Genomic DNA, 18,377 nt, shown 5'->3' with positions numbered 1-18,377 from the left:
GAGAATAATGTGATATTGAATATCTATTTACATTATTTTGTATTTGGTTGGGCGATGAAGTTGGAAAACAAAAAGTTGTCTCTAATAGACAAGTATCGCATCCTATGGATGAACCCAGTACACAAACTATGAAAAAAAAACCTCATGTTTAAGTAGAATATCGAACTTTGCACATAAACACAACAAAGGAACTTCAATTTGTTACCAAGTGTGTTGCATGGAGTAAAAATAATCCAAAATATTTTTTTATAATTTAGTTATTAAAGATAAATTACTTATTTCTAAGTAATAATAACTATACGTTAAATTTTACATTAAACTTTACTCAAGCTATTAATGTAAAATACAAGAAACTATAATACTTTTAACTTTATACATTTCAAATAATATTCTATGTTTCTACAGTGTATCCAGCTTGGGGAAGGTTATAGTATCTACAAACACACACTATCAGGAAAAAGATTTTGTACCAAGAAGATATTTATGATCAATAAGAGATGACATTAGATTCACCTTTGTTTCTTAGACTATAGTATACTCGTATTAACATTCAGAGTCTAGATTCATTACTAGGAAACCAAATACAATATCTATATTCTTATCTCATATCTTAGTTTTACCCAAGGCACTGTTAAGGAGAGAGGGAATAAAAGACAAACTCACAAACAGACTGGGTCTCGGTAACCCAGAACTTTATTCTGCTCTAAAACTTGCTCTACTTCCGTGACGAGGGCGACCCGAATTGACGAAACAGTCTTGCACATTCTCGTACCGAGATTCACCACGAAAAAGCGGTGAAGCTTTCAGTCGAGCAAGTTGGGTCCCACGAAGCGAGCAGACCCTAGATCCTGGACCAAAGAAATGGCGAGAGCGTTTGATACAGAAACCTCAGTGCAGCATTTGCGAAGGAGGATAAGAGGTAGACTGCCTATCTCTTCACTTTGGTCAATGCCACCTATATACACCCGTCCTTCAATAGATATTTATACATCTCAGCATGCAGAACCGGCGTGGTTTAGTGTCTCTTCACTAGAGTGCTCTCTTTCTGGCTCCCCGTCAGTTTCTCTACTGATACTGGTTTGGGAGCATTCCTCTGGAGAGCTTCTTGTACCTCAGAAGTCTGGATGCTATACCCGACGCGCAAGGTCCTCTCTGTGTAGTTGCCGTCCAGGCTTCTGGCAACGCGAATTGTCTTGTCTGGCTGAAACCACTACCAGTATTACAATTTATATGACTAAAGCATATATTACAGTGGCATAGGATGCCGATCCTGCCTTTAGATATTTTTTTAATCTTTCAAGCGGAAAATGCATATAAAAATGTTCTTTGTTTTTGCTCGCTGGCAATTTTCTCAGCTCTCCTCGACTGGGACGTCCGAGCGGCCGCGGTGGTCTCCCGCCGTGAAAGACACTGCAAAAGAGACGACATTGTCGTAAGCGATGAACAAATGAAATCTAATAAATTTATTTCAAAAGTAATTGGATATTCTTCATAAAAAAAAATGCATCAACAACCATGAAAATATGAAAAAAATCTGGACACATTTTACAAGTGAGATGGTATTCATAAGGTCATCCAATCACCTATAAGTACACACATGTACACACGCTCACAAATACACACACAGTGACGTATACATTTGGGAGCTGCCCCCTACCACTATGAAGAAAAAGAACTAAATTAAAAAATCTTAATGTGTTATAGGTGATTTACGAAGAAGAAAAAATGCCATTATCTATAAAACTCTGAATACCCCACTATCGGAGAAAAGGTAGTTATTTGAAGATACGTATATTGCGATCACTAACTGTGATCCTCTTCAGCGGATATTCAGTCAAAGCTTACCAATGTGTTAGGCCATGCATTCGCTCGCCATAAAACTGTTTAAGACATGAAAAGTAGTTAATATACTTAGTTTTCATGCTTAAACATTCGCAGTCAGTCATAATCAAATACGCCAGAATCCTATGTACCAGACACTACGCTTACAAAATTACGAAACGAATGAATGAACGAACGAGCTCTGCTTCTAAACGCGTCACGTTTGAACTCCGACCTACCGTCTTCTTCCTGACACGTCGGACCTATCCAGGCGGGTGCGCATGCGCAGTGACCGTCGACGTTGCTACACGTCGCCCCATTGTGGCATTGGCAACGCTGAGCGCAGCCTGGACCGTAGCGGCCCAGAGGGCAATCTGCAAATAGAATAAAATAAAATAAAATAAAATAAGATAAAATAAAATGAAATGATGAATGTATGAAGTAACGATACTGCAAAAACCAAAAGAAGAATCAAAGAGTGACAAAAATGATTGAATGAGAATCACTTTTCAGCCAGAATACAGAAAAAAAGAAAATGAGTTTGTGGTATTAGCAGGTAACATTAGATAATAAAAAATACATATGCGTGTGTTTGTGTGTGTGTGTGTGTGTTTGTCTTTGTGCATGTATGTGTGTGTATATGCCTACCTTCCGAGCAGAAATCTCCAGTTCTTCCAGGAGGACACAGGCACTCTCCACTTGTCTTATTACATCCGAAGGAACCACATTTGCATTCGTGTTTACACTGTTCACCATAATAACCTAAAACATAAATTTCATAGATTTTATCAAAATGCTATCTACAATACCAAAAAGGAAATAATAACATTGATTATACCAAGCATGCTAACACTACACGCACATCTCAAAACTAATTTCTGTGAGTTATAGATACAAGAAGGAAAACTGGTGATTGGGCTCCACACACATAGATTTCAGGATATATATATGATGCAATACCTTTCACGCGGTGATGTGGAAGTTATAATCATTGCCGTGATCTTAGGCGAGACAAACCACGCCCTCTATTATTTCCTGACCAATCATAGCCCCTTTCTTCCAATAACGTCATACAAGGGTGGTTGTAATTGGCCATGGGAAGAGAAAAGGCGTGGCTTTTTTCGCCTAAGGACGTTCAAGTGACTATACATATAAAAAGAATAGATTCAAAGGCATAGTGCTGGAGTGGATGAGAGAGAAACACTTGTTGGAGAGAAAATTAAGATAGTAATTTGGGGAGTAAAAATAAAAGAAAAATACTCAAGAAGTGTCTGAGGTCTGACTGTGATCAAAGGGGCTACAAATTACCATCAGGCACCAATGTTGTACCTATAGACAATAACTTCAGCCTCCAGTGTTGTAACTCTAGACAACACAAACAATCTTAAGCCTGCAGGAGAGCAAAGAAAACGAGAAAAAAGGAGTATGAAATCAAGTCGAGTGAGAGTGAAGGATTTTAGGAATGAGAGTAAAGTCGAGAGAATTTTCTCAGCTAACGATATGAAGAATGGCGGGGAGGGGAGAAAAATATAAGAAAGAAGATCTAGATACTTAAAGAACGTGTGAAGACGATGGGAACTGGTGGATAAAAAATACATCGAAAGAACTCCAAAGATCATCTTCAAGTCAAGAACGGGAAGGGAGATATACTAAGGACCTCCACGTCAAAGAACCTTTTGAATAAGAGGAACCAACTTCCGAAGAAGGGAGACAAGGTGAGGTAACGAGATTTCTCTGCTACTCACCGTCTTGGCACGGGTTGCTGCATCGATCTCCCGTGAATCCGGGTTGGCACCGGCACTGTCCGGTCCGGGGGTCACACGAGGCTCCGTTCTCACATCGACACCGGTGGGAGCAGTAGGCACCATGAAGACCGTCCGGACATTCTGCCAGAAGGTGTTGGTTCAGTCCGATTGTTATACATCCGCCGGTCAACGCAAGTACTCACCCATCCTCCCTCCCCTTCCCTCTTAAGTCTACCTTTTCACAGTGCTTGAGCTTCTGGCCTTACAAATGCATAATGTTTGTATAACTTATGCGATATGACAGTGTGTGTGTGAGTGTGAGTGTGGTGTGTGTGTGTGTGTGTGCCACTTCATTTTCTTCCAGCCGGAAGCCCTTGCGAAACTGTCCCTTATTTAAACACAATATAGCTTGCCACTAGCCCTAATAGCACTTAACTTGAACTCTGCCTTTCTACACACACACACACACACACACACATGCACACACGCACATATGCACGTGCGCACATACATAAACACACACACACAACTTCACACCTACAAGCGCTGTGAGTCTTCCCTTTGACATACACGCATAAACACACTACACCCCCCCACACACACACATACTTCACACATGCAAGCTCTATGAGTCTTCCCCTTGTCCCTCATTCCTCTCCTCCACAATACTCACCTAACTGGCAATACTGCCCATAGAATCCGGGAGGACAAGAGCAACATCCGGACATGGGATCGCACGTGGCGTTGTGAAGACATGCGCACTCGAGCCGGCAGTCCGGCCCGTACCGTCCTGCCGGACACTCATCTTGACAGAACTCCCCTGTCCAGCCAAGACCACACTGGCATTCGCCGGTTGCTAGGGGAGAAAAACAAAACACAGTTGTTGTAGTATACAAGCTTGTGGTAGCGTGTAGGAGGGTCGTTTGGGGTTAGGGAGGCAGTGGAAAGTGTCCTGCTTTTCTTAATGTGTCTCGTGCTGCCGAGGAAGGTCTGGTAGTTGTGCTAAATGCCGGTCGAGGTGTTAATTGTTGGGAAATGCTGACATAAACAAATTATCTCTAGTTTAGAAACAAGTAAATAGCTTAATAATAAAATGTAGTCCGTATCATTTAGTGGTAGAAAAACAAGGACTTGATACAATGAGTGAATATAGATGTTTATGAGGTCGAGCATTATAGCGGAATGTACACATGTGACTTTGCAATTCTAACAAAACTTCTGCGAAGATTGACCTGGAAGAACTTCTAATCGACACAAGCCAACCCACCCACCTGGATGACAAAAGGCGTCATTTTCACATCGACACGTGTGTCGACATCGAGGTCCCCAAGTGCCTTCGGGGCAGAGCTCCTCGCAGTGTTCCCCAGCGTACCCCGCGGGGCAAGAACACGATCCACCAGCTCTACACACACCACCGTTTTTGCACTCGCAGGTCTGCCAAAAGGACAACAAGAGAGCGATCAAGGACAGAGTCCTCCCTTGAGTTTACACGAAGTCATGATCTCTTGTGAGAGATGAACACAGATCTCCATGGACCAGAGAATGGCCTAGAGTCACTGTAATCTTTCATCAAGACGCCACAGTACGTATCATCGTACAGAGAATGGTGTTTTCGTACTCATTTATCCACAAGAACTTGACTACCTGAGCGGCCTCTTACCTGATTACAGCTGAGGCCATAAGATCCTTCGGGGCAGTGGAATTGGCACTTGGGACCAAGGAAATCAGGTCGGCACTTGCACTGTCCAGTCGCAGGGTCGCACAGTCCACCGTTCTCACATCGACATTTCTGGACGAATAGGAGATCAGTTATATCTATGCATTAGTTAAATATATGCAGCGTACTGCTGTGTGGTGTTTCTGTTTAACATTTCTCTTAGGTTTAGTGAAATGTTTCAAAGATTATTACATAGGAGCAAATTAAAAATTTCGAGGTCTGGAAAAATATATATATATATATATATATATATATATATATATATATATATATACATATATATATATATATACATATATATATATATATATATATATATATATATATATATATATACGAAATTAACCACTTCCCACACATTTATGGCTTAATGGTACCCCTAACACTCTGGAACCTATGTAATATGCACTGCATCGCTGCATATAAGTACTGAATGCCAAATACAAGAAGGTAAATACACACCTGAAGGCAATCGACACCGTAATAGCCTCTCCGGCATCCTCGGCGACACTTCCGCCCCCGGAGACCAGCTGGACAGAAACAGTCGCCCGTTTCCGGGTTGCAGAGGGAAGATCCGGGGCAACGGCACTTGTTGCTGCAGTCCTTCCCCCAGAGACCGTCCGGACAGTCTGCGGAAGAAGGCAAATGGAATTGTTAAAGATGGTTTGGTTCCGGGGGAGTTCCATCGTCGTGGTGATCTGTTTCTTGTACCTTGACAACACGTATGAATCAGTTCTTAGTTTGGTCACAGGAGACAAGAACGTTTTTTGAGGGTAATAACTCCTTAACATAATGTCGTGTCTTATAAATATTAATTCTGGTTAATGGCTAGCTATTCTATTCAGCTGATGGGCGAATTAAACAAGAAAAAAAAAGGAAATCTTGATTCATTGATAGCCCTTAGGCCCCTTTCACACTAGGCAACTAGTGACCGTCACTAGTGGCAGTCACTAGTTGCCTAATGTGAGTCTCGGGCAACTGCAAGCAACCAGTGACAGTCACCGAGTTGTGGAATCCTTTCTCATAATTTCCTCAGTCGAAAGAATGGCATCAATGGAGGAGGTGCTTCTGTTGGCTTTGCTGGTCAAGAAAAAGAGACGGTCGGTGACGGCAACTGCCAGTGACGGTCACTTGTTACCGAAGCGGGCAACAGCCATAGCCTGTTGCGCAACCGGGCAACCGCAGTGACGTAGTGTGAAAGGCTCAATGTAAAATAATGGTAGGCAATTAGTGACCGTCACTAGTTGCCTAGTGTGAAAGGGCCCTTAGTGTCTCTCCATTGTCCCTCACCTGAATCAAACATTAACTCAAACAACTTACTGACGTGGATCTATTAAACACAAACACTACTGTCCTACTCACATTCAGAGCACTGAAGACCCAGCCGACCGGGCTTACAGGAACACTTCCCGCTTATGTGATCACAAGGTTCCCCATCTCCGCAGACGCATTTATCTGCGCACTGTAGCCCCCAGCGGCCTTGCGGACAAACTGCGGACAGAAATTCACAATGACGGAAAGAAATGGAAATCGTGGACAGAAGTTCACATTGAAGGAAAAAAAATGGCTACAATAACAATGATCATAATAATAGTAATAATAATAATGATGGTGGTGATGGTGGTGGTGATGGTGATATTAATGATAGTGGTGGTGGTGATGATGATGACATGACGATGATATTGATATGATGATGATATGACGATGCTGTGATGATATAACGATGACGATGATGATGACGATGACGACGACGACGATGACGATGATGACGACGACGACGATGATGATAGTGATACTACTACTAATGATAATAATAGTGATAATAACAATAATAATAACAATAATAGCAATAACTAGGGTGAACTTACTGAACTGGCACTTGGGACCATCAAATCCTGGAGGGCAGTAGCACTTCCCAGTGATGTGGTGGCATGGGGCGCCTTGCTCGCATCCACATACCTGGTGACATCCCTCACCCCACGATCCTGTCGACAACAACGAAGCTTTCTCCAGACGTATCCATAACATTTTAGCAAATAACAAATCTAACCAAAAATATCCTCTTTCCGTAGAAATATTAAAACAATGATAATGATATTTTTTTATAAACCGTGGAAGTTTCTTCATATGCAGTGATACTATACTTAAAACCTCTTAAAAATATTTAAATTGCCCTGAGAATAATTCAAAAGTCAATGTTTTTTCTAAAATTAAAACTAAAGCAATAATTTCAAATCCTGGGTTTATCATTTGTATCACATTCATATTACTGGTGAGAAATAAAGATCCAGATTATTCAAATTGTATCAAGCTGACAGAACATGATGTGTGTCGACAAGAAAAAAAAAAACATTTCGTATCATTGCTGAAAATAAGACAAAATTTAAAATTCATTTTCAAAAGTAAAAATAAAAGAAAGATAACTAAATGAATTAATTAATGAAAAAATAAACAAAATCAAATTATTAGTTTTTTTATGAAATTCTACGAAAGGATAAAAAATTTTACCTTCTCCACATGGCTTGTCGCAGATGCTTCCTGCCCAGCCGGGAGGGCAGACGCAGACGCCGGTCTCCGGGTTGCAACGCGCATCGCCGTGACATTTACACGTGGAAACGCATCCAGGTCCGTAAAGTCCTTCGGGGCATTCTGGAAGGAAACAGAAATCTTGTGTCATCAAGACTACTCCGGTTAAAATTTCTTGTCGTTAGTTGAAAAAAAATGCTCGGAGTAATGTTACTGTAGATTTTTCTTGTTGCATCATACCGGAAATGGAACTTGATAAAACGATTTCCAAATTCCAGGTACAAGTATCGGACCATAATTCACTTGTGCAAGCGGTATACACATGTTTATCCATAAATCTAATAGTTTGTTTATTTTTTAAGGTGTGGGACATGCTGTTGTTTATCATTTAAGTGACAATTTTCATAAATACACAGCCTAACAAGTGCAATTATACTCAGGCAAATACCAGTGGTTTTATTATATTTACTGACCAAAAGGAAACATATTTTCACATCCAATTAATTACGATTTCCGATATGACAGACATTTCAAATTCCCGCGCTTAATTATTTTTTTTTCTGCAGCTATTGGTAACATTTCTAGGCATATATCGTTTTCACTATTTTATCATGGTATTTTATCGTTTCATTTTTTTTACCAAAATATCAAGGAATTCTTATTAGTGTCAAAATTAGTCTAGATTATTTACACATACGGCCGAGCGCGTAAGTACGTGGGATCGTGAAATGTAATTTATAAAAACACACACACACACACACATATGTGTATATATATATATATATATATATATATATATATATATATATATATATATATATATATATATATATATATATATATGATGACATCTTAAAGTGTTCTGGTAATAACATAGTTAAAACATACATGTGTGGTGAAATGTTCAGGTACGGTGTGTTCATAATGGGGAAGGTGTTTATATTACTAAGTGTAACTACATATGTAGTGATGCGCCTAAGTTTCCATATTACCACTGTACCCAAGATGGTGCAATAGTTTGTAAAACCATTGGTAAAGAAACATGTAAATAACTTTTGAGCTTAAGCCTTAGTGATGGCAATTTATCATGTGGTAAGTGTTATAGTTGCAAATACATATGAAAATTAAGTTTGCATTTGTTGCCTCTAAATATTATGTAGCCTAAACCACATCATTCAAACACAAACTTTATATATATATATATATATATTTTTTTTTTGTAGGATACGTAAATCCATGAAATACAGGGTGGTCCGAATGTCTTGTTACCCCTTCCAATAGAGGTACAAATGTTACAGTAATACAAAATACATGTCCTGGATTCAGGCTGCTTGTAATTTTATGTTCACATGAGCGTGTACATTAGGCAAGAGCCAGGGGTCTGTGCGACATGACGTCACTGTAAGATTCGGGCAAACTAGCTCCTCCGAAGATGACAAAACAGCGATGGGAACATTTTGTTCCAGTGTTCTTATTTTGTTCTATTGTTCTTACAGTAAATAAACTGAATCCAGGACATGCATTTTGTATTACTGTAATACTGTCCAACGGAACTACACCAGGTGCATCAAAGGGATGCAAGATCTCAACTATTGGGATCGCCTGGGAGCACTAGGCCTATACTCTCAACAGAGGAGGAGAGAAAGATACAGGGCCATTTACACATGGAAAATCCTTGAGGGACTTGTTCCGGACCCCACGCCCTCTACAATCAAGCCATACCACAGTATAAGGCATGGGCGTAAATGTGAGAGACAAACTCTCCCATCAAGAGCCCCGGTGAGGATTAAGACCCTACTGGCAACCAGCCTAGGCCATGAGGGTCCTAAAATCTTCAACGCCCTCCCAAAGGAGGTGAGAGAGAAAACTAAATGCTCGGTGGACAGCTTCAAACATGCACTGGATAGGTTCCTGCGGAAGGTACCAGACGAGCCTCCAGTGCCAGGCTACACTGCCATAAGTAGGTTCTCTCAAAACACACTACCAGACCAACTGACCCTCGCAAGGAAGGACAACAGGACTGGCAGCAGCGGTAGTCCACTACGGCTGTGAGGATCGACCTCAGAACTCCACTAAGTAAACTAAGTAAGTAAAGTACTTGTGTCTCTATTGGTAGGGGTAATAAGGCATTCGGACCACCCTGTGCATCGCACCATGACGTTCATTTGTACAATGGACTCTGGTATAATAGTACAGGTAAGTTCGATTTTGATGAAAAAAAAACTTCCCTTCTGATGTGAAGTGCGCACGCGTGTGGAGTAAAATACACGTGTTCATTTATCAGTAACACACGACATTTTATATGACCATTGAAATACTTCGAAACAATAAATGTTCATTACGTCTTAATCAGTTAATGCGAGTATTTTTTTTTATGGTGGGAACTTTAGTTACAGTGTACCAGCTTCTTTTATATCGAAAAAAGTTTGTCCAGAATTTGTAGTGGTAGTAATTATTCTTATTCATTTTGTGAATTCGTTATATTCTATAGATTTTTTTTTCAAATATGCCGTCTATAAGTTATAAACTACCCGTCCTTTCAACACATGGGGACGTTGTATTTTTTTCTCACTTTAAGGGATAGCAGTACATAATTTAGAAATAGTGCAAAATATATATAAGCTTTCAGTTTTCTGTTTACGACAATCAACCTAAACTAACAAATCTAGCCTAGACATCCTAACCTAATTTAACCAACCTAATGCAAGCAATCAGACTGAACCAACTGAACCAATCATGCTACACAATGAAACTGAGGAGCATAAATCATTGTGAGAATTACTGCCTCTTCACTCAAAACCTATCCGCTGTTCCATGAACTGGCAGGTTAGCAGGTCCACTGACATGTAGTAATTTAGCAGTTAGTAGATCGAAGAGAAAGACTTGTGCAGGGAAACCCTCACCAATAATGGGACCACGTGAAGAATCGTCACTCCAGAATTCGACAGGGTGACAATTCTTCATGTGGGCTATCCTAGGGTGGCAATTCTTCATGTGGGCCATCCTGGGTTTACGATTCTTCAGTTGTATAAGTGGATGACAATAAGGATAATCCTCATTCAACCTAACCTAACCTAATCTTTCTAGTTTATTCCATTGTTGATATTCAGCATACTGGGGTGACAATTCTTCAGGTAGGATCTCATGGGGTGACGATTCTTCATGTGGGTATTATAGGGGGACAATTCTTCATGTGACATCCAAATGTAGAAACTCACCTTGTTCACAATAGGTGCCAGAGAATCCGGAAGGACAGCTACAACCTCCTGTGTCAGATTGACACGTGGCTCCATTCTGACACAGACAGGTCTGTTTACATTGTGGACCAAATGTGCCGTTGGGACATGGAAGGGCACAAGATACGCCAGAGTATCCGGGTGCACATACACAGGCTCCAGAAGCACGGTCGCACGTCCCTCCGTTCTGACAGTTGCAGGCATTTTGACAGTCTGGGCCCCAGCGATCTGATGGGCATGCTGAAAAGACAGAAGATATGTTTGTATTCAGTGTGAGTGAAAAGCAAAAGTATGGAGGACATTGAAGCCATAGGATGGTAGGATGAAAGTGATCATCCTTTGAGACACCATATATCTAGTATAAAGGGTAGGAACAAGTTGGTTGACAGCAATGTTACAGTTTGCCTAGGCAGGGAGTTAGTACAGGGGCACAGCTTTTGAGAATGATTGGGAATACTCCATATGAATTCTGTACTGTAAACCTTGGTAGTGTCAAAGAAAGAAAAGTAAAAAAAAAAATCCTAAGAAGACACCTGGAATATAGTTTTTCATAAAAGTTTGAGCACAGTTCAGCTTTGTCAAGGGAAGAGACAGAAACACTAATATTGTTACAGAGGAGTGAAGATATAGATGAAGGTTTTATTTTTTAATTATCTATTTATTTCAGTGCTGTTGCCTTGGTGCCAGAAATCATGTAAGGGTTTAGAAGAGGTGTATTTCCGAAACTTGTAAGAATGTTTGGCTTGGTAGAGGACAAATTTTGCACAATTCCAGGTAGAAGTGAATAATATTTCTCATAAATGCAAACCTCTACATGTCTCATGTTGGCTGAGACCTGACATGCTTGCCCTTTCTCACTGTTACATACCCATGGTGCAGTTGCTCCCATGTCGTCCTGCTGGGCACACACAAGCGCCTGTAACAGTGTCACAAGTTGAAAAGGGCCCACAGCTACACCTGCGAAGACACTCCGGACCCCAGAAGCCATCTGGACAAGGTCGTGAGCAGAAGGCACCATGCCAGCCTGAAAAGGAATTAATTGATTTTTTCTTAAGTTTTAAAGTGTGAGGTGCCATGTATAATCAGTTCATTAATACATCATTCCTTGATAAAGTGGAGATGAACAAAGGTTTTAAAATTCTGGAGCAGCCCTCATTTGAAGATAGAAGAAAGATGAGTGACAGGATTTCTGTGTTCTGATCAGTGAAAGGAGCAGGCAAAATTGACAGAGGAAATCTAATTTGGGGTGGGAGAGAAACTAGAGGACACAGAAAGAAAAGAAAAAAAGGAAGGTGTTTTAAGGATATCAAGAAACAGTTTTCCATATAGATGCATCAGTTCATGGAAGAGCCTATATATGGAAAGAGTCCATCCACACATTTAACAAATTGACAAATGGAAATATATGGTGAAATTATTACATGAGAATTACCTTACACCCATTAAAGCCCCGTGAGTTGAAAATTAAATGGTCTTAATAGATGAACCCTTTAAAGTACAATGACCTTTTGAGAAAATCTATTCCAGACAATTCTATTCATTTTAGGAAGGGACCCCTCTTAGTACTAATGAGTAAAACTGCATATCTTAGTGTGTCATAGGAAATTTGGTTGAACAGTGATAGAAAGTGAAGTATATACATACATACATATACCAAAGGCTTTTTCCCCTTATAAGGGAGGTAGCCAAAAAACAAAGTCATAAAAACCACCCCCACCCATTCCATCCTCATCACACTCCACTCCCTTTCTTCCTCTTCCCTCCCTCTTATCTTAGCACCTCTTGGATGACTGGTCATCCCTGCATCTCGCCCACTGCCCTGGGTCAGAGGCAGAGTCACAAGACACAGCACATCCACAGCAAGGCCGCTGTGACCCCCCATCTCCATCCCCTCATGCAGAAAAGGAGAAGATGGGGAGAAATTCCTTTGGGCTGTGTCAAATGATTTCTCATACTCCCTCACCCCCCATCCCCCACCCATTCCACCTCTATTTATGGCATAAAGATCATGGGATATTAAAAGAGGAAGTTCTCAAAAGGTTCCTCTGAGGGTGTGTTCTCACCTGGCTGGCACGTGCAAGCACCAGTGATATGGTCACATGCTGCTCCGTTTGCACAGGCACAATCCAGAACACAGCCAGCACCATACTTGCCCTCTGGACATGCTGTAGAATGTCAAGGAAAGAAAAAGCGTATGGTTAGAAGAAACATCATTGTATCATAAAATGTCATGATAAAAAGATTTGTTTAAATATGTATCATACTGATGGATTTGCGAGCGATGCAGCAGTGGCACCAGCTACTTACGCAAATTGCAGTTAGAGCCACGCCAGCCCGGAACACAGCTGCACTCCCCAGTAACTCGATCGCAACCACCACTGGTGCTGCATTTGCACATATGCTGGCAGTCTGGGCCAAAGCGGCCAAGTGGGCATGGCTGGCCACACTGGGGACCCGTGAAGCCTGAAGCACACTGACACTGGCCCGTTGCAGGATGACAGGAAGCTCCATTAAGACACACACATACTAGACTGCAGTCAGGCCCATAGCGTTGTGGAGGACACTTGGATTCACACTCCAAGCCCTACAAGAGGTTGAACATCAATAAGCACATATACATAAGTAATTGCACAGGCACAAACATAAACATATGCACCATATTGATACTAATGCCAAGTCAAATAACAAAATACCAAGGAGTTGGAGGAACAAAATAGATGGAGACATGAAACAAACATACAATTATAGTATCCCAACGTTACAACAGATCATATTTCTAATTTCTTTAAACATCAACAGTGAAAGAGTGGTCAAACATATGATTGTTTCTTTGTACAATAGTTCTTTTACTTACTGCGTAACCAGGAGGGCAGCGGCATTTGCCCGTGACATGGTCACATGTTGAATTGTGCTGGCATTGGCATTTTTCCTGACAGCTTCGACCCCACTGACCCTCTGGACAAGCTGACAATGTAACAGAAAGTATTGAGTACGTTTATAGAATTCAGAAATTACTGTGTAATGAACTATAGTGCCTGTATTGTTCAATGCAAGTCTTTACTTTATTACATGCACTGTAAGGGTGGTCCTAATCATCACTGGCACTTGGCCCAAGGACCAGGCCCGGGTTGCCCTCTCTTTCAACCTTTTCTCCACTTTTTCACATCAGGATAACTGGTGGCTATCCTCCTTCATCCTCCTAGTGATCTACTTTAGCAACTTCAAAGGAAATTTCTAAGAGGGATTTATACCAAAAGTGAGTGTACTTACTGTGTTGGCAGTTGGGTCCCATGGTGCCAGCAGGGCAGAGACAGACGCCAGTGACTGGGTCACATGGTCGCATGCCACACATACAAGCCTTCATACATCCTGGACCATAGTGGCCATCTTCACATGCTGTAACACAAGAAGACAGACATCATATTAACATTATTATTGGAGCCAATTTTCATATTCACATAGAGCCTTTGTATTGTGTCCTTGTAGCACTACAAGACTGGCGTAGCTAATTGATGATCTCTGGGCTGGACCCAAGATGTCTCTCTTTTAACTTCAGTTGTATTTCTTCCATCTTTTCTCCCTATGAGCTACTGACTGGTGTAAGTTTTATGCTGTCAGTATGTTAGGGAACTTAGTAACACCCCTATGGACCAGTCATACAATGGTCTTTCATGTTTGGAGACTGACTAATTTCTACTCAAGAATGATGATTGCTTTTAAACTTGTTATCTCTCCTTTCTACTACCCTCCTTGAATCTCTTTTTACCACCTTTGACTACCTCTTTGGCATATTGTCCCAAGGAGAGGAACACTATTGCAAATGAAGTATTAAAAATCTTACACCATTTTGCATTATGAGAGCTGGCATTATGAAAGTGACATTCTGTATTGTCCTATATATTTTCTGAATGATATTAATGGTATATCATAAATTGTTCTTTTTAGGGAAAAGTACATGACATTACTCACAGGATGGAACATTCTATGTGAGATCCTGACTTACTCTGATCACAATGAACCCCATGAAGTCCTGGAGGGCAGTCTTGAATGCATTTTCCAGTGGCAGGATCACATGTAGCACTGTCATCACATTGACATTTTTCTTTGCATCCAAGACCAAAATAACCTTTGGAGCATTCTTCTGAGCAGTCCTCACCCATGAAGCCTGGCCGACACTCACAACTCCCTGTCTGTAAAAGATTTCATACACGTCAGAACACCCCTTGATTAGCAAATGATGCTTAAATAGCTCAACCTGTATTCAAATGCAGACATATACATTTATCTAAACCTGAGTATAAGTCTGCAGACCTGTTCATCACATTTGGCAGTGTTCTTTCTGTTACACTGACACTGGTTACGACAGTTAGGTCCCCATGTCAGAGGAGGACAGGCCATGTTGCACTTGGGACCAAAAAGTCCAGGGTCGCATTCGCAGAAGCCAAAATTGCGGTTGCAGCGCATTGATGGACACATCATTGGACACTTAATTGTACAATCTTGTCCAAAGAACCCTGTGTAAATAAATGGGCATTAGTACTAGGGTGACTTGACCTGAATTATACTTCATGGCTGTTTGCTAGAAAGCATATGCTGCTTCATACTAGAGAAATTACATCAGCTATTGAGAGAAGTGATTCTGACACAAATGATGAGATGGAAGTGAAGTGAAGGAGTATCTTAAGGGTATGTTAAGATCTCAAATAGCATATTTAAGAAATGTAGAAAATAATGAATGGACAAGATTCACAACCTAACGAAGATATATATGTTCCTGAACTTATATTTGAATTATCATTGATGTGATACTTCTGGAAGGTTTATTGAGATATTTTGTCTGAAACAGCAATATAATGCATTCTACTCCACAGGTTCCTCTAAACTGAATAAGATTGACTGATGTTAACCAAAGCACAATCTCAAATGTCCAAAACATTGTCACCATGATTCTTAAGGGCTATCCATTTAGATGTGTAAAAATAGAAATTAAGCTTTACTGACCTTTGGGACAGCCATCCTCACACCGTTCTCCACCGACACCAAGGGGACATATGCACTTGCCTGTGACTGGGTCACATTTACCATCATTTTCACATTGGCACACCTGATTGCATCCTTTGCCCCAGAATCCTTGTGGACAATCTTCCTTACATGTGAAACCTGTTAACCCAGGTGGGCACAAACATCCTTCTAGAGGATCACACTTGCCAGGGCAATCTGCACATGTGAAGTTGCAGTTTGGACCAAAATACCCGGGGACACAACCTGTGGTTTTATAATGGAGAGGTGAAGCTATCAGTAAGCCCACTCATTGTTCACTTGTTTTTATCAAGGATACTATAAAAGGGCATGGAGCCCACCATGATATCTACATCTTATGTACTTGGCAGTGAACTGCAGATATATTGAACAAATATCTGAATGATAGAAGGTTACAGGATATTAGCAGGGTGTACAGTATTTGGTATTCATTAATACATATATACTTTTTCCAATAGTTTTATCATGATTTTGGCAAGTATGATTTGGGATTTTCATTATGAAATCCGAAATTAGAAAGTACTGCACAATGGAAAAAGGACTCACGGATGGCATATTCAGGCACCGATGCCTTTTCAGCATATGCAGTGCCTCCCCCACGGGAATCAGGATATAGATTATCATCCAGTGTAGTCTCATTCACAAAGAAGTCCTTGTCAAAAAGTAAGAGGTAGTCTTCGTTTGCGGTCGCAGGATAATCTTCCTCATTATAGTTATAGTCAATCACTGTAAGAGGCAATTACGTGTAAAACAAAGGCACATGGTGGCAATGGAGATAAAAGAGAAAAATAAAAGTGAGTACAGTGATACTTTTATTTCTCAGAGAGGATAAGAACTTTAAACTAAATATAAAATCATTGTGCAATAATGTTCAGGGTTTTCAGCACATTTTCTTTATGTAGCTATGTTGGAGAGCATTTACTATCATCATAGGAGAACTTGTACATATTGTGCATATGGATTGTATTGGGTTTTACATGAATGGATATGTTTTCCTGCAGTGGAACTGAAGAAAGGGTGTTTATACACATTGGAATTGCTATGGGACATTCAGAATAAGAACACCATAAGTGATCTCATATTATTACAATGTAAACCCTGAGAAAATAATAATTTGCTCATACTGAAATGGAAATTTGAAAACATGACTCCCTGAAGCTGTCCCATTGAATATATAGTTCATCTGCACCATATGGAAAAGAAATAGAGCATTACTAGCAAGATATAATTTTGTCTAAATTTACTGTTTTAAGCATAAGCAAATCTATCAATATACCAATAGCTTTCCCCTTATAAAAGAGACAGCCAATCAAAGGTACGTACCTACTCCTACCTATTCCACTCCCATCCTCCACCCTTTCCTCCCTCAAATCTTAGCTTCTCATGGATGATTCTTCCCTGTATCTTGCCCACTGCCCTGGGTCAGAAGCAATGTAGCAAGACATAGTACATCCACAGCAAGGCTGCTTCACTTATTTAGTGACCCCCTTCTCTGTCCCTTCATGCAGAAAAAGAGAGGACAGGGAGAAATCCCTTTGGACTGCATCAAAATATCATTCACACATACGCAATCCCCTAACCTCCATCCCCCACCCTCCCTTGCTTGCATAACAGCATCATCTATACACATCCATTCTCCACTCATCCCTATCTCCTGCCTTCAATTTTGTTTCTCCTTTTAGGTTGTTCCATAACTTGATGCATATGTACAGAAAGATGTTTTCTAGACATCCTTGAGGTACCTTGTCTTTTCAGTTTTTCCGTGACATCTTGTTACTGTCCCTCTCCAAGCTAAATCTGATTTATGTAATTTTACTTACCTAACTGTGGTATAGAGGAAGGAAACTACCCCCATGGTGTTTTGTCTCTTATTCTCCAATTATTATAAATCATTTTGAATTCATATGTGGTTCCAACTTGGGCTATATGATACAGGGTATTCCAAGAGTTTGTGTCTGTACAGTAAACTAATTCTATCTATACTTGGGTCACTTATTCTCCAGTTATACCTTGTTTTAAATTCATGTACATTTCCAGCTTGTACTATATCAGCTCCTAGGCTATTTCAGTAGTTTATTTATCTATTTGGAAAAGTTTTTTCCACATCTCTCAGAAATGCACCCTTCACCTCATAAAACCCCTCTATACTATATATTCTCTGTCAAGTCCAATTACCCCCTTCAGTGACGTGAACACTGCAATCAAGTACCTTCTTCCAGAGCTTTTAGTGATGACAAGGTTAGCACATCTGACTTTTCCTTATATGACTTATCTGAAAAGCTCCATGTATGT

The 18,377-nt window shown here is 40.5% G+C and overlaps 1 protein-coding gene across 1 annotated transcript in view; it reads right to left on the bottom strand.

Annotated features, from left to right (window-relative positions):
- The window catches only part of LOC143028502 (uncharacterized), a 33,883-nt gene that overhangs the window by 2,979 nt on the left and 12,527 nt on the right, over positions 1 to 18,377 (bottom strand). The window contains exons 9-29 of the mRNA XM_076190694.1: positions 16,632 to 16,811; positions 16,047 to 16,310; positions 15,357 to 15,559; positions 15,049 to 15,235; positions 14,316 to 14,441; positions 13,900 to 14,009; positions 13,353 to 13,629; positions 13,109 to 13,210; positions 11,914 to 12,069; positions 11,028 to 11,285; positions 7,792 to 7,932; positions 7,152 to 7,268; positions 6,646 to 6,774; positions 5,746 to 5,912; positions 5,227 to 5,355; positions 4,838 to 5,000; positions 4,240 to 4,422; positions 3,567 to 3,707; positions 2,470 to 2,583; positions 2,061 to 2,195; positions 1 to 1,410 (exon numbers count right to left, since the gene is read on the bottom strand). The exon at positions 1 to 1,410 is cut by the window's left edge and continues 2,979 nt beyond it. Of these exons, the coding sequence (XP_076046809.1) occupies positions 1,352 to 1,410; positions 2,061 to 2,195; positions 2,470 to 2,583; positions 3,567 to 3,707; positions 4,240 to 4,422; positions 4,838 to 5,000; positions 5,227 to 5,355; positions 5,746 to 5,912; positions 6,646 to 6,774; positions 7,152 to 7,268; positions 7,792 to 7,932; positions 11,028 to 11,285; positions 11,914 to 12,069; positions 13,109 to 13,210; positions 13,353 to 13,629; positions 13,900 to 14,009; positions 14,316 to 14,441; positions 15,049 to 15,235; positions 15,357 to 15,559; positions 16,047 to 16,310; positions 16,632 to 16,811 (3,341 nt within the window). The 3' untranslated portion in view covers positions 1 to 1,351. The remainder of the gene's footprint in view (positions 1,411 to 2,060; positions 2,196 to 2,469; positions 2,584 to 3,566; positions 3,708 to 4,239; positions 4,423 to 4,837; positions 5,001 to 5,226; positions 5,356 to 5,745; positions 5,913 to 6,645; positions 6,775 to 7,151; positions 7,269 to 7,791; positions 7,933 to 11,027; positions 11,286 to 11,913; positions 12,070 to 13,108; positions 13,211 to 13,352; positions 13,630 to 13,899; positions 14,010 to 14,315; positions 14,442 to 15,048; positions 15,236 to 15,356; positions 15,560 to 16,046; positions 16,311 to 16,631; positions 16,812 to 18,377) is intronic.

The sequence above is a fragment of the Oratosquilla oratoria genome, chromosome 9 (genome assembly GCF_046742065.1).
Source record: "Oratosquilla oratoria isolate Oo_2021 chromosome 9, ASM4674206v1, whole genome shotgun sequence".
Taxonomy (NCBI): Eukaryota; Metazoa; Arthropoda; class Malacostraca; order Stomatopoda; family Squillidae; genus Oratosquilla; species Oratosquilla oratoria.
This window is presented reverse-complemented; position numbering and strand designations above follow the sequence as displayed.